Raw genomic sequence first — 15,881 nt, 5'->3', positions numbered from 1 at the left:
ATCAGTAAAAACAGTCCATCCATTTCTTACAAAGTCCTGTTTCTCTTAACCAATATTAAAGGAAAGAATCTCCAAGTTGGCTGAAAGTCAGTATCTTCTTTCTTCTTCAATGATAAATTCAGTCTAAACATTTCTACACAATTCAGAATTTTTTTCATTTTTCTAATATTAGACAAACAAATTCCTCACTACCACAGTTACAGATAAAATCAAAAACGTCCATTTAACATCTTTAAAGACATCTAAGCTAATCTATTCGGTGGCAACTAATACCTATCGCATCATTTAAACAAGCTTTCTTTAAGCTAAGTTACTAATGTTTCATCTAGCTTAAACATCATTTAGTCAAATACAGTTAAACCCTTATAAGAGCCCAACTCTTTACAATCTTCAACATATCTCGCTTATGGGCCTGAGCTAATAGTAACTGATTGAAAAAGGGATCTTGGGGTTGTGGTGGACAATGAAAATGAAAATGTCAGCCGAGTGCTATTGTAAAAAGCATAATTTGGGATTACACATAACTAGGAAAAGCATTGAAAATAAAGTTGTCAAGTTAATGCTCCCCTTATATAAATCTTTGGCGTGACCTCATGCACCATTCTGGTTACTGCACCCAAAAAGGACATTGTGGAGTTAGAAAAGGTGCAGGAGGGGAATAGAATGTTCATTCCCCACAGTGAAGAATGGATACAACAGTTGAGATTGTTTAGCTTAGGAAAAAAGTGAGGAGAGACATGATAAAGGTGTTCTAAATTATGCATATTATGGGGAAAGTGGAAAGGGAGGCATTTTTCTTCCTCACACATAATAGTAGAGCTGAATGTTATCTCATGAAGCTGATCAATGGGAGATTGAGGACAGATAAAAGGATGCATTGCTTCCTGTAGTGCATGTTAAATTGTGAAATTCACCTTCAAGAGATGTAGTAATGGCTGCTAGTTTATATGGCTTTGAAAGAGAATTGGAACACATTCATGAAAGAGAAGTCGATCAATGGCTACTAACCTTCTTGGCTATGTGCTACTTCCATTATGAGCTCCAGTATCAGTTCCTGAGTTGCTTAGACAGGCAGAACTCTTGTACTCATCCTGCTTGAGGAATTCTGTCAAGAGCTGGTTTGCCACTGTCTGAACAGAACGCTGGACTGAATGGACCCTTGTTTTGATCAAGCATGTTTTTTCTTATATTCTTATTCAGAGATTTAAAGGGTTTATCATTTGAGCAGGCAAAACTTGAGACGGACTATTGCAATTGGTATCTTGGAAAGATTCCATTCTTGGCAACTTATCAGAGCTCAGGATATCTAAAATAAAATGTATTGCTTTTAAAGTATTATAATAATGTAATGCTTGAAATCCTTTTATAAGGAGTAAATACATACTATCAAGAGATATGTGTTAAGTGTGTATTGACAGGGCCATTAGATCAGTGGTACTAAATCCTTACACTTGAAAGAATATTATCATACTCTGTGTTTCAAATGCACTGAGAAAAAAATATCCCAGATATTTCTATGAGTATTTGTTAGAATTTTTTACTTCATTTTTGGAATGCCTCCACAGATTTGTTCAGCACAGAGTGTACTATTGGAGATGTATCATGAATGTGAAGGCTGTGCCAAATTTGTACATTTTATTTGCAAACAGTTAACATTATTAGAAAAACTTGTGTGAATATGCTGGCATAGTATGCTTCAGAGATGCAAAAATATAAAACCAGATCTGAGCCTATAGGTTTTAATTGCTAAACTGATGTTCGAAATTGCATGAGATATGATAAGCACCTTACATGAGTCTGAAATACTTACTAATCTACTGTTTCCTTGTTTTTACACACAGTAACCATAAGCTGAAGGAACTGTAAACCTTCATGCAAATAAATTGCTAGATCAGTCAAGGCTTTTTTATACTGTTTTAAACATAGAAACCTCCCTCAGCCAACAGTGTTGTAGCTTCTGGTCTACAGGGGAACGATGGCAACTGTAGTATGCTGCTCATTAATATATAGTTCTGTGCATGTCTGTATAGCTCTTTCACATTATAGTTGCTAAGTATGGAGGGAAAAGAAATCCTCTGTGGAATTCCTGATTCATTTACTTGCTTACTAGGAAGTATACTTGGCTTCGGTGGTTTGATACAGCAAAGCCTTGGAGTGCAGTTACGTAATTGTCAGTGCTGGGTACATTGTGCTTGCCCATCTGATGGGAAGCACAGCTGTTGGCACCCCTAGGCATGGCTTCTTTCATTATGTACCCTTCTATCCCTGGGGTGGGAGGTCCACCCACTCCTTTCCCCTGGGGAATTTTGCCCAGCATGAGGAACATTGATTAGGCATGTAACTCTGTTCCTTGGAGTAACCCCCTACCCTGCACCCTGCTTCAGACTGTATCAACAGTGGAGAGCTTGCCAAGTAGTGAACGAAGATGGTACTGCAGGCTTTATACACATGGATGCATTTATTTGTTTATTTATTAAATGCATTTTAACAAGAAAATTAATACATTAAATTAGTTGATACATTTTAACAAGGAAATAACCCTAAAATGCAAAGCCCTATGTTTCTTTAAAATACAAATCAACTTTCAGATATCTAGGTTTCATGGAATTGAAACTATGGTACTGACAGACATATCTTACTGCTGTGCCCACATCTGGACTACTGCATCCAGTTCTGGGCTCCACGTTATAGGAGGCATGTAGCTAGGTTAGAATTGGTTCAGCACAGGGTCAAAAGAACGGTAGCTGGGTTGGGAGGGATGACATACGAGGAGGCATTGAGGAAACTGGGTCTTTCAGTCTGGAGGAGACTCCAAGAGGATCTTTTAGCAATTTACAGGTATGTGAGGGGATGTCATGTGGAAGAGGGCCATGACCTGTTCTTCCTTGCAGTAGAGGGCAGGATGTGTTCCAATGGGGCAAAGCTCAAGGACCAGGCTTCAGGCTGGATATCAGGAAGTACTTCCTGATGGTTAGGACCCCTAGGATATGGAATGGATTTCCAAGGGAGGTGGTGGAGGCCCCATCAGTGAGAGTGTTCAAAGAAAGATTGGACAGCTACATGTTGGGGATTACATGAGCAGAGCCACCTGGAGCTGGGGGTCAGACTAGATAGCCCAGGAGCCCCCCCCCCCCGACTCGCTTTGTTTCTATGTTTCTATCTTATTTTATTATCGACTCTGGTGCCTTTCTTCCCTTTCAGCTCCATCAATTATACTGTACCCTTTTTCCCAGACCCTTGGTTTGTCTTTCTACCTTCTCTCAGTAACATTCAGGCTTTGTGCATATTTTTCACACAAGCAAACTCAAGTGCCTTTTCAATTATATTATCTGTTCTAAATCAAGATTGGTATGCCACATGCAATGTTCCTCCTAACTGGTTAAAAGTTTTAATCATTTTGTGACACCTAAGCAGCTTAGCCAATTGCTAGGGAGTGTTGTGGGTTTTGGTGTACAGATTTCAATTTTCAGCCTATTTTATTTGCGTATATTATATATTATTGTATTATCATGGAATGTATGATTGAATTTAAACATGTTTTGGTTGTTATTCATGCTGAGTTTAATTTTTCTTCAAAATAGTTTGATTCCTATGAAAACTCTTGTCACAGAAATAAGACTCTCATAAACAATGTGGAATTACAGTCTTAACTATATTTGTTTATTACACTTCAATGACATACCTCTTAGCCAAAAGGCTTTCTGGGCAGCTTACAATGGTAGGACAATAAAACACCAGAACAGAACAATTCAATTTAAAAAGTAAGACAATAAAAATGAAACTGTAAAACAGTACAATAAAACTAACAATTAAATTAAGCAACCAATTTATTATAAAAACCATTTAAAACAATCATTCTGTACATAAATGTCATCTGGCAACTAAAAACTCTCAACCCGGCAGCTGCAAACAGGAAACCAGTATAAAAACCAACTTACCTATCAGAATAGTTGAAAAATAAAAACGTTTTCAATTGACTTCAAAAAGGAAAAAGTGAGGACGTGCAGCAAATTTCTTTTGGAAGTGAATTCCAAAGGTGCAGCTGCTGCTAGAGCGAAGGCCCTTTCCTGGGTCACTTGCCCTTTCCTGGTCACTTGTTGCAGGGTGGAACTCAGAGTAGATCCTCCCGGAAAGACCTTAGTGATTGGGTAGGATCATGTGGAGATATGTGTTCCCTCAGATATTGCGGCCCCAACAGCTTTAAGGCTTTGTATGTCAGTGTCGGCACTTTCAACTGGGCTGGACAGCAACCGGCAGCCAATGCAACCTGCAAAGAACAAAGGATATGTTCGTGGCAGCTGGTCCTCATCAGCAGGCATGTAGCCCTGTTCTGGAATGGTTACAGTGTCCAGACCATTTTCACAGGCAGCTCCACATAGAGCACATTACAGTAACACAAGGGTGAAGTTAGCAGTGAATGAAAACCTGTAGCAGCAAGGGTCAACTTATCCAAGCAGGAATACAGCTGATGAACCATCCTAAGCTGGTAAAAGCACTCCTGCTACCAGTTCACCTGAGAAACAAGAGACAAGTCAGAATCCGGGAGCACTCCTGGGTTGCAAACATTGTCCCTTAGGGAGAATTTGACCCCATCCAGGACAGGTTGAAAATTCCCCATTTGGATGGACAGACTACCCACTAACAGCATCTCCATCTTATCTTGTAGCTGTGATTTCTTCAAAGCCAAGAAAAGTGAGGTCTTCCAGCTGCTGCTGTCTTCATCTTTCATAAATGCCTGTGGGCTAGCTGCTCCTTCCATAGCAGCCATGTTGTGGTGGTGGCCACAACCTTATATCAAATTTGTAAATGGTGTCCATTGACCTATCAAATATGGTCTACTCCCTTTTTAAAGGAACATGGGTTGAAAAAAGTACATGCATTGCTGTTTCATATCAGACAGGCACATGTGATGCACATTTTACACATGGTTTTCCAAGCCAGGTACAGAAAACACCAGACGTATATGAAGTATAGTCTGTTGAACAGACTACCCACTAACAGCACCTCTGTCTTGTCTGAATTGAGCTTCAGCTTATTGGCCCACATCCAATTCATTACCAAACCCAAACACTGGTTAAGAACGGTCACTGCCTCACCTGAACTGGATGAAAATGAGAGGTAGAGGTGAGTGTCATTGGCATATTGATGACCCTTCAGCCCAAACCTCTAAATGACCTCTTCCAGCAGTTTCATCTAGATATGGAAGACCTTGGGGGACAAAATAGAGCCCCATGGAACTCCAATTGCACAGAACAATAGTCCCCAGATGCATCATTTTAAGCCTCTGTCAAGTTGTTAATACTTTTTATAACTGGAGTTTAACTTTTGTTCACAACTTTGGTACATTGTAGGTTAAGAGTGTGGCAGTTTCTGCTTACCAAAGGACTTTGTCCCCAGTACTGATTGTATTAAATATGACGGAGTGGAAATAAAATTATGTTTTGTTTTTAAAGGCAAAAGATTGCTGAATTGCTAGATAGATTAAATAAACATTCCTTTTACAAGTGTCAAAAGCAAAAATGGTTCAATATATGCATTACATACTGTTATAGTAAATTGTGTCAGTACAGAGATAATCCAGGAACTTCTGTAAATTCTCATTAATAATTGGACACAGAAAATGACATTTTATGCATTTTGAACCTATGTGGATGCACTGAACATGTATAGATATACCTATTATGTGTCATTGTGTAGTTGCTATTTTCCAAGACATGTGGATTTGCCACAAAAATGAATTTTCTATATGCACTCGTACATGGATTTTCAAAATAAGGCATCAAATTGTAAAACTTCAACATTTCATTTGGCTTTCCTTTTTTCCCCCCTTCCTTTCTGCATCTTCTTTCTTTTAGGATATTAATGTATGTGTTCTTGAGAACTACCCAGAATGTTCCAATCCCAGGTTATTTTATATTATTCCATATTTCTGTGGACAGCATCCAAGATGCAGGTAACTATATAATCACCTTTTCTTTCTGTTTCATCCATTACAAAGTTATTGTTTACCATTTAATGAAAATAGTTGGGGTTTAGAATGATCAGCAAATTCTAAACAACTAGTGATGCAAGTGTAAATCTGAAGGAGAATGAATTTCACACAATACTATTTGGCCATATTGGCAAGCAAGTTATGCCACATGTTAAAGGAATTGGCTAAATAAACCCCATATCTCTCAGTCAATTTGATTGAATTCCTTCCTTTTTCTAAAAGCATAAATAGTTAGTGCCTGAAGGAGAAATATATATATATATATAGAGAGACTATATATATATATTCTCTTCTTCCCAAAAACATAGGTGTGTTCTGTCCAGAATTTTATATTCTTTTCGGCCTTATACTGCAGGAAACTAAATCCTTTGAGAAACACAATTTTTATTGACTCTCAACCGGCCTATGTTGATAACCTGATTAGAGGGGTCCCTTATTGTTTTAAATCATTGAACCTTATGCAATCATGTGGCAGTCAGGCCCTATGGTGTAAATCAACATCTAAACATACTGATTGATTATAATAAGTTGGATCAAATTGTTTTGTATAACCTTGATAATTACTATTAAAAATGACTGAAACTTAATTTCCTAGATGAATTTGTTGCAGTATAAGCTAGTCCAAACACACTCTTATTACTAAATACAACTTCTGTTTGCAAAATTAAATATAAATAATATTATTTATATTCTTTAAAGGGAGCCTGGTGAATGGGCCCTTGAAAGAGCAAAAGTGAATGTGAATGAAAATTTCTTACTCGTGGGGATTCTGGAAGAATTGGAGGATGTGCTGCTTTTACTAGAAAGATTTTTACCTCATTATTTCAAGGATGTACTCAGCATCTACAAAAACCCAGGTACCTGTGTACTGATTCTGTCCTTAAATGAGTTATATTACTCAATAGATTTTCTTGTTTCATAAGATTCATGAATTTCACATGTAACTCTACATGCTGAACAACCAATAGTCAACTCATAAATGTTTACATTTTAAGAAAAATAAATACACCCAGGACTCAGTGCTATGGTGGCTAGCTGCTGTTTGGATGGCTGTAGAAGAGGTTAGCATTCTAAGTATAACCTCAGAAATGCAATCCATGGTCGGAGTTGGGACTTGGAACTTAGAGCACCCTCCCTTTACCCTCACAGCTGACATGGTTTTTCTGCCCTAGGATTTTTCTGCTCTGGCTCCAAGGTCAGAAGAACAACTTAGAGCTGGTGTTAGGTGGCTGGTTTTCTATGATGTATCCTGGTGGCACCTCCACCCCTCCTCCTTGTAAGCAAAGCCAAAAGACTTAGCCAAAATCAGCCATCTAGATCTTTTGCTGATTGGGAGAAATGCAGAGAAGTTCACATTTGCACACCTCCTGCCCTTAATAGGATGTACTTATCCTCCAAAGTGAGATGTTGACAGGCACATTGAATTTTGTTGCCATTAGATTCAATTATAATAAATGCATCTTCTATGCATCCTCCATTCAGGCATTGTATACCTCACAACTCAGGCAGAAAACAGCTTCAGTACCCACTATCTGCTATTAATGTCAGAGCATACAATTTTTCTGACTTCAATGCTAAATCAAAGCAAGCTGCTTTGTATTTGTTATAAAGTTTACACAGAGGCTTTTTGTATGCAGATAGTAAAACTCAGGAAGATCTCGCTGCCTTGAAAGAGGAGCTTGAAAGTTTCTTGAACTGGTGGGAAGAGCAGCAGCTAAAGATTTCTTCTTTTTTCCCCAAATTTTATTTTCTCTACAATCTAACACTAAAACAACAATTATTTAAGACATTGGCCATACTGGGTTGATATCTTACTGTTTTTAACAATCAATAACCATATTCAATTCTGCGCATAGTCCCATTTCTCTAACCAATAATAAAAAGAGTTCCACGTTTGATAGAAGTATGTATCTTCCTTCTTCTTCAAAGCCAAGATCAATCTGTCCATTTCTGCGCAATCCAAAATCTTTTTTAAGATCAACCTTTCGGTAGGTGGCTCTTTGTTGCTCCAGTGTTGAGCAAATGCAGTCCTCGCTGCGGTACTTACATGTAAAATCAAATATATAGCTTGTTTATCAAAGTCAAGATTTCTTCAACTATAGCACAGTTTAGAAACAACAACAGGAACAACTCAAGAGTTGCTATTGTAGTTATTTCTAAATCAGTAGTGATAAGCCATATGCATGTCCCTTGGGAGGACATCCCAGTGGTGAGAAAGCCATGTCCATTAGCACCTGCTGGTCTAACAGCTTTCACTCGTTGGCCAGATAGCAGAGCCTCCAAAGCTGATGTTAATGTTTGAGCAGTTTGTATCTATAGGTTGTTCAGATAATATGGTCATAAACCATTCAAAGTTTTAAAGGTCAACACAGGCACCTTGAGTTGGGCAAGGAAATGAATAATCGTCCAGTATAATTTATGCAAGCAAGGTGCTGTATGATTTTAGCACCTATCTCACACGTAAGCAATAAATAATCTTGAGGTATCATAAATACTGACAAATTAATTCTGAAGTAATCTTTCTTGGACACTGTCCACATCATCACATACATGAAGTGTTAGTCTCATAGTGGCAGATATGTATACATGGTGCAGGGACAGGGCAGGAATGTAAACCATGTGGTTAGAGAGACTGAAATGCAAACAGTGATTACCTGAATAGCTTACTTTTTGAGTGATAATATACATATAATTGTAATGATAAGCAGATTGATATATGTGGCGTGATTTACATGTAAAGATCAAAACCATTCTTTCTTCAGACTGCAGTACCTATCCAGTTAACTAAAAATAGCAGACCAACTTCACCAGGCTAGTGCCTGGGAATGAGACTGCTTCTGAGAAATATTGCATGTGTTTCTGCGCACATGCCTATACATGCTCAGAGGATGGGCTAAGCAGATTTTTAAAATATAAAATCTATGTTTCTTTCACTTACATTTTATTTTCAATTAAGATATTTGCTAATTCTAAGTCTTTTTGAGCAATGGGCAGAACCAATAAATTGGACAAACACTATATTGTACTTACGAGTATTTTCATTTTAAGAATAAGCTTATTGTTTGAGTAAATATATTTCCTAACAAAAATATTGGATGTCGCACATTGTGAATAAAGGAAAAATGTAAAAGTCTACTGAACATAGATGTTTTTGTATTTGGTACTAAGTCAGTTTTGCCAGAAGGTGGCGATGTCTGTCTTCCCATAAAGTAGGGAATTTGAAGGAGGAAGCGTAGATTAGCAATCTGTGACTAACTTTTCATATTTTACGTTCTGTTCAGTGAGGAGAAAAATAAATATGTAAAACTTGAGTTGCTCCTCTGTTCTAGTCTTCTTCATCTCTAAGATTCAAAATGACCCAGAAGAATGTTCTGGTTGGACAGAATAATATTTTACAAAATATAACTTGAGTAGGCATGCCTGTAACATGTAAGATTTCGTTATGAGTGGTAATACTTAGCTTGTGTTCTAACTTAAGAACACATGATCATATTTTGTGATGGTCATGATATTTTGTGGGAAAATTTGGGTCATAACCACTCAATATATAAGCATCAAAAATCTTTGGATTCATTTGAAGTTTTAAACCTTAGAATGGATTTCTGATCTTATCTTGAAGCTTAGTTGAAAATACTATTTTATAGACCAGTCCTCTAGCTCAGCACACTCTAGGTGTGTTCTGGTATATCTCCCATCATCCCCATTCCAGCTTGGCAACTGTCATCATTGTTGATTATAAAAAATTCACTGAAATCCTATGCCAACAATTGAACAGTAGGAGCTATAATTTAAGAATAATGAATTCTTGATTATCTCCGTTTTTGGTTAAGGAAGTCCAGAAGGAAAAGAAAGTGGGCAGTAATCCCTCTTTTTTGGTACACACCTACAATTTCCCTTTCTGTTGTGTACCCTCAAAACATGATTTGAGGGTAGATGAAGAAAGATTCTTATCAGTTCCCGAGGATGAAGTTAGCATGTGAATTTTTAGCAAGTAGCCTTCAGGATCAGGCCCACACTTATGTATATTTTTTGAAGGATATACATTAAGCCACCCCCGGGCAACCCTGCACCCCCAGACGCTTTTCTTGGTGTCCACTTTCTTAACTGTAGCTGTGATTTCTTCAAAGCCAGTGAATGTGAGGTCTTCCAGATGCTGATGTCTTCATTTTTCATAAATGTTACTGGACTTTATGATGACTAGGTACTCCTTCCATGGCAACCATTTTGTGGTGGTGCCCACAACTGAATATCAAATTGTAAATGGTATCTGTTTAGCCCTTTTTAAAGGAGCACAGGTTGAAAAAGGTACATGCACTGCTGTTTCATATCAGATAGGCAGCTCCTGTATTTTGGACATGGGTTTCCAAGGCAGGTACAGAAAACCTCAGCCACATACAAATTATGATCTGTTGAACTGTTTGCTTTGATAACTGATCTCCCATTCAGTTGCCATAGCTTAATATGCCAAACATGTCTAAGTGCCAAGTTGAAGATAGATATGCCAGAGAGATCTAGGGACAGAGACCATGTATATGTGTTCCTATGCTAATGTTGGAGCCCTCTGAGCCAAGATAAATTGCCTGGTTAAAGGAGAGACTTGGTATAGTAAGCATTATGGAAACTTGATGGAATAAAGAGAACCCATGTAATACTGTTACTTCAGGATATAAACTATAGGAAGGATAGAGAGGAATGAACCAAAGGAAGTGTCGTTTTGTAAACTAAGAGTGCTTGGTGTCAAGCAAACTAGAAAACCTGAAATGTTTAGACTCTTCCCCTGAAATTTTATGGGTCACAACACTGGGCTCCAAAATGCATTAAATAGTATGACCATGGTTTGTCTCCCAGTCCAGGTGATCAAAATGGAAAAGGAAACTAGGGATGCCAGCAGACAGGGAAGTTTTTTAATAGTGGGTGATTTTAAGTACCCTGACAATGACTGATAATATGTTCCAATTATGACAAAGAAGTTAAACTTCTCGGTGCCCCCTCTCTCTGTTGATTCCATGACTAACTGTTCCAGGATTGTGCCTCAGAATGGCTGGGTCTGGAACTTGGATTGAGACTAGAGGTCATTGGTAAATTTTTCCAGTAAAGGTATGGAAATGCTGGGGACCCACATGGATTTGTATTGGGACCAGAGTTTTTCAACTTACGATAAATAATCTGGTATTAAGAGTGAGCAGCCAAGAGGTCAGTTTTGCTCGGACTCCCAAATTATTTAGGTTAAAAACAAAAAGGAGTTCTGAAAAGTTCCTAAAAGACCTCTCCTAGCTGGGGGCATGGATATTAAAATAACAAATGTGGTTCATTGTAGGCAAGTGTAAAGTAATATGCATTGGAGCCAAAAATACCAGCACTGGAGCAAAAAGTTCCAGAAGGACTGACTGTAAAAGAGGTTGTAGACAGCTCAGTGAAAACATCGCCTTGGTGTGCAGCAGGTGTGAAAAAAATAAATTCTATGTTAAGCCTAATTAAGCATAGAAATTTAAAATAAAACTGCCAAGCTCATCCTCTTCTTATACAAATGTATGGTGTGACCACACGTAAATACTGTGTATATTACATGTGGCCCTTTCTTTCTCATGTTCAGTTTGTCATGACACTGAACTTTACCTGCAAATCAAGGATCAACACCATGGATGCCCGCTATGGAGCTCAAAATAAAAGCTGCAATGCATAAAGAGTTCCACTGACATAGGAATCAATAACCTCTCATATTTATACAGAATTGTGCTGAAATAATTCATTTTTGTTATTATTCCATACAACAGGCCCCCTTAAATTTCAACACTGATTTCCTATCAGCCTCCATAACACTAAAAAGAATATTTCAGAGTTGAAAAAAGTGTAGAAAATGGCTACTAAAATGATCAACAAGCTAAAGCAACACCCCTACAAGGAAATGTTACAACTTCTGTTTAGCTTAGAAGAAAGATAAGTATGGGGAGACCTGATAGAGGTGTCAAAATTATACAGTGTGAAAAAAGTGGATAAGGAGTCTTTTTGCCTTTATCATAACACTTGAACCAACTACATCCCTGATTGATGGGAAATTCAAGATAAAAGGAAGCACTTTATCACACCGTACATAGTTAAATGATGGAATTTATAGTGCCTTAAACTATAGCACTATAATGATGGCTGAAAATCTGGCTGGTTTTAAAAGGAAATTGGACAAGTTTGTGTTAGATAAGGCTGTCAATGGCTACTAGGCCTGATGCCTCCAGTATGATGGCTCCAGAGGTGGTTTGACCATGTCCACCAGTTCTGGGAAACTTGGGCAGGAAGGTGTTGTTGCAGTCATGCTCTGCTTGTGAGTTTCCCTTGGGCATCTGGCTGGGCACTGTGTGAACAGAATGCTGGACTAGGTACACCCTTGGACTGATCCAGCATGGCTTTTCCTATGGACTTGGTCTGCAAAGGCAAACAAGGAAAGATTGATGGATGAGTTTCAGTTGTTGCGGCCTGATGATGTGGACAAGGTGCTTGGACAAGTACGTCCCACCACCTGCTTACTGGACTCTTGCCCATCTTAGCTACTTAACAAAGCCAAGCACGGGATAGGGGCCTGGATCCTGGAGGTTGTCAACGCCTCTCTAAGGGATGGCCAGGTACCTGCCCCTTTAAAGGAAGCGGTAGTCCGGCCAGTCCTAAAGAAGGCATCCCTGGATCCAGAGATGGCTGCCAATTACAGACCGGTGGCCAACATCCCATTCTTGGGCAAGGTGCTAGAGCGGGTGGTGGAGGGACAACTCCAAGCACTCTTGGATGAAACTGATTATCTGGACCCATTTCAGTCCGGCTTCAGACCTAGGTATGGTACTGAATCTGCCTTGGTTGCCCTGTATGATGACCTGTGTAGGGAGAGAGATGGGGGAGTGCATCCCTGTTGGTCCTCCTGGACCTCTCAGCAGCTTTCGATACTATCAACCATGGTATCCTTCTGGATAGGCTAGCAGGATTGGGAGTTGGAGGCACTGCTTTGCAGTGGTTTCACTCCTATCTCAATGGCCGATTCCAGAAGGTGGTGCTGGGGGACTGGACTGTGCCTTTGAGCCATGGCAGTTATGCCATGGAGTTCTGCAGGGGTCCATTTTGTCCCCCTTGCTATTCAACATCTACATGAAACCGCTGGGAGAGGTCATCAGGAGGTGTGGGCTGCGGAATCATCAGTACACTGATGATACCAGCTCTACCTCTCGTTTTCAACTTATCCAGGTGAGGCACTGGCTTTACTGAACTGGTGCCTGGCCAAGGTAATGGGCTGAATGTGGGCCAATAAACTGAAGCTCAATCCAGACAAGACGGAGGTCCTGTTGGTAGGTGGTTTGGGCTTCAGGGGAGGGGACCTGGACCTTGTCCTGAATGGGGTTGCACTCCCTCTTAGGGACAGGGTTCGCAGCTTGGGAGTGCTTCTCGACCCCGAGCTGTCGTTAAAAGCTCAGGTGACAGCGGTGGCGAGGAGCGCTTTCCTTCAGCTTCAGCTGATCCATCAGCTGCGTCCCTACCTGGAGAACGATTGCCTGGCAACAGTGACACATGCACTGGTAACTTCCCAGTTAGACTTCTGTAACGCGCTCTACATGGGGCTGCCCTTGAAGATGGTCCGGATACTTCAATTGGTGCAAAACAGAGCTGCCAGATTGCTGACGGGGACTGGGCGTTGTTCTCATATAACCCCAGTCCTCCGTCAGCTTCACTGGCTTCCCATTGAAGTCCGGGCCCAATTCAGGGTGTTGGTTATCACCTATAAAGCCCTCAACGGCTTGGGTCCTGGTTATCTAAAGGAGCTCTTGCGTCCATATATGTCCTCCCGCCCCTTGAGATCAGCGGCAGAGGCCCTTCTCCGGGAACCCTATGTGAAAGATATTAGGAGGGTGAGTACCTGGAGAAGAGCCTTCTCTGCAGTGGTGCCCCACCTCTGGAATGCACTTCCTAGAGAGGTCCACCTGGCGCCATCGTTATTTGTTTTTCGACGCCAGGCCAAGACCTTTTCATTTAAAAGTTATTTTAATTGTTAATAGTAAATTGTATTTATTTATTGGTTTTTAAATTCATGCCAAGATGTCTCCAGATTTTTAAGGTTATTTGTATGATTATTTATTTGTTTCGTAAGCCGCCCTGAGGCTTTTTGCGAATGGGGCGGCATAGAAATGTTCTAGATAGATAGATAGATAGATAGATAGATAGATAGATAGATAGATTTTCAAGCACTTACCTCTCATCAGAATCTACACAGGAGTTAAAAGATATTACCTAACTATTTACACAATCTCTAAATATAATTCATGTATCAGCAATATTTTTTGTTATGTGAAATGTTGAAAGTCCATTTTGCTGATGCTTTTTGAATATACAGGCAGTTCCCAGGTTTATAAATGAGTTCTATTCCTGAGAAAACGAAAATTCATCTTTAAGTTGAATTTGCATGTACATTGGATCATACAGAGTCAGCCCTCCACATTCTCAGGGGTTCGGGCCACAGGACCCCCATGAAAGGGGAAAAACTGTGACTATCTCTATACCCTATCCCCACCCCATCTCTAAACCCCCCACTGAAGCTTACCAGCACCTCCAATCTATGGCAAGGAAATGCTGGAGAGATTACCCTTTCCAGGGCTGGGCAGGAAGGCATGCTTTGGAGGCCCATTCTTGTTTCTCCTCTGCACCCTTGCTCTCTATGGTAATGACAATTTCCTGCAGTGATTTTTTTTAGAACTTAATAGGCTTTATGGCAGTTTGTTTGTAATTACAGATTGTTCATAACTTGGATGTTTGTAACTCAGAGACTGTACACACACACCACACACACACATTCTGCTAAATCTAGGATTTCTAGTATGACAGAAAACAATGTTATGTTTTTTTAAATCTCATTTGCCAGGAACACTTGCCACAGGAAAAGGCAATTGCTAAGAGTGCTGGTGTCTGATTTTCTTGTAGCAACTCTATTTTCCCTCCACAGGATATAATATTAGTCATAATCTTCTAATTACATTGCATTAAAAACATGGATGTAACTTTTGCTCACTGTGCACCTGCATTTTATATGTAGTAGTAATTTCATGTTTATATCATTTTTAGCTAGCCAGTCAAAACATCCTCTGGGCAAGTCAAGAAAAACTTGATAAACAAGGCCCTGGTGATCATATGGAATGTATTTAGAGAATTTCAGGGAGAGGGCAGAGTCTCAAATTGAACAGCTATGATATTTTAAACTGGTTTTATGTTCTATGCATATACAAGCTGAAGCTAGAATTTCAAAGTTGGCTTTTGTGTACATTCACCATAAAACATGTTATACGAAGAGCTGCTGCTGCTACCACTGGCAAAAAAGAATTGTGTTCCCATACATAAATTATCATATGCGTAAGTAACAGCAATTTTGCATTCCAACGTAAGCCCATTTCTAGAGACCTAAGAGCAGGTGAGCAGCTGTTGGAATAGACAGAACGGTGGCAAACCATCAAGTTCTGCATTAGTTAAGCTCAAGGTATGAAAGTTGTACTTTAGTGCGCACACACCTTGTGGTGTCTCTGCCCTGTGCTTCAGCGTAAATTTGAGAGCAACAGAAGCAGCAGCAAAATAGCAAAGTTCAAAAATTCAGCATAAGAACAGGCCTGATTCTGCAACATAACTAGGCCTTTTAGCTCCTGTCAGGATATGCCACAAATCCTAGTTGCCTGCAGCACCTGTGACAGAGGATGGCCCACCATGATAGAGCGCAAAATATCCTATATAAATGGTAACTGCAAAGTGGAAGCTAACTTTTCTCAAGAAGAAGCAGGAAAGGTTCCCAATTGCATAACAACTGCATTCTAATGATATAAACCAAGTAATTCATCCATATTTCTTTCATCGTCATTATATCTGAGGCAGAGGTCTT

The 15,881-nt window shown here is 39.6% G+C and overlaps 1 protein-coding gene across 1 annotated transcript in view; it reads left to right on the top strand.

Annotated features, from left to right (window-relative positions):
• The window catches only part of UST (uronyl 2-sulfotransferase), a 125,858-nt gene that overhangs the window by 94,630 nt on the left and 15,347 nt on the right, over window positions 1–15,881 (top strand). The window contains exons 6-7 of the mRNA XM_044423021.1: window positions 5,856–5,953; window positions 6,692–6,849. Coding sequence (XP_044278956.1) covers window positions 5,856–5,953; window positions 6,692–6,849 — 256 coding nt within the window. The remainder of the gene's footprint in view (window positions 1–5,855; window positions 5,954–6,691; window positions 6,850–15,881) is intronic.

This window comes from Varanus komodoensis, unplaced genomic scaffold (genome assembly GCF_004798865.1).
Source record: "Varanus komodoensis strain SLA01 unplaced genomic scaffold, ASM479886v1 scaffold1, whole genome shotgun sequence".
Taxonomy (NCBI): domain Eukaryota; kingdom Metazoa; phylum Chordata; class Lepidosauria; order Squamata; family Varanidae; genus Varanus; species Varanus komodoensis.
Note: the sequence above shows the minus strand (reverse complement) of the source record. Positions and strands in the feature narration are given on the sequence as shown.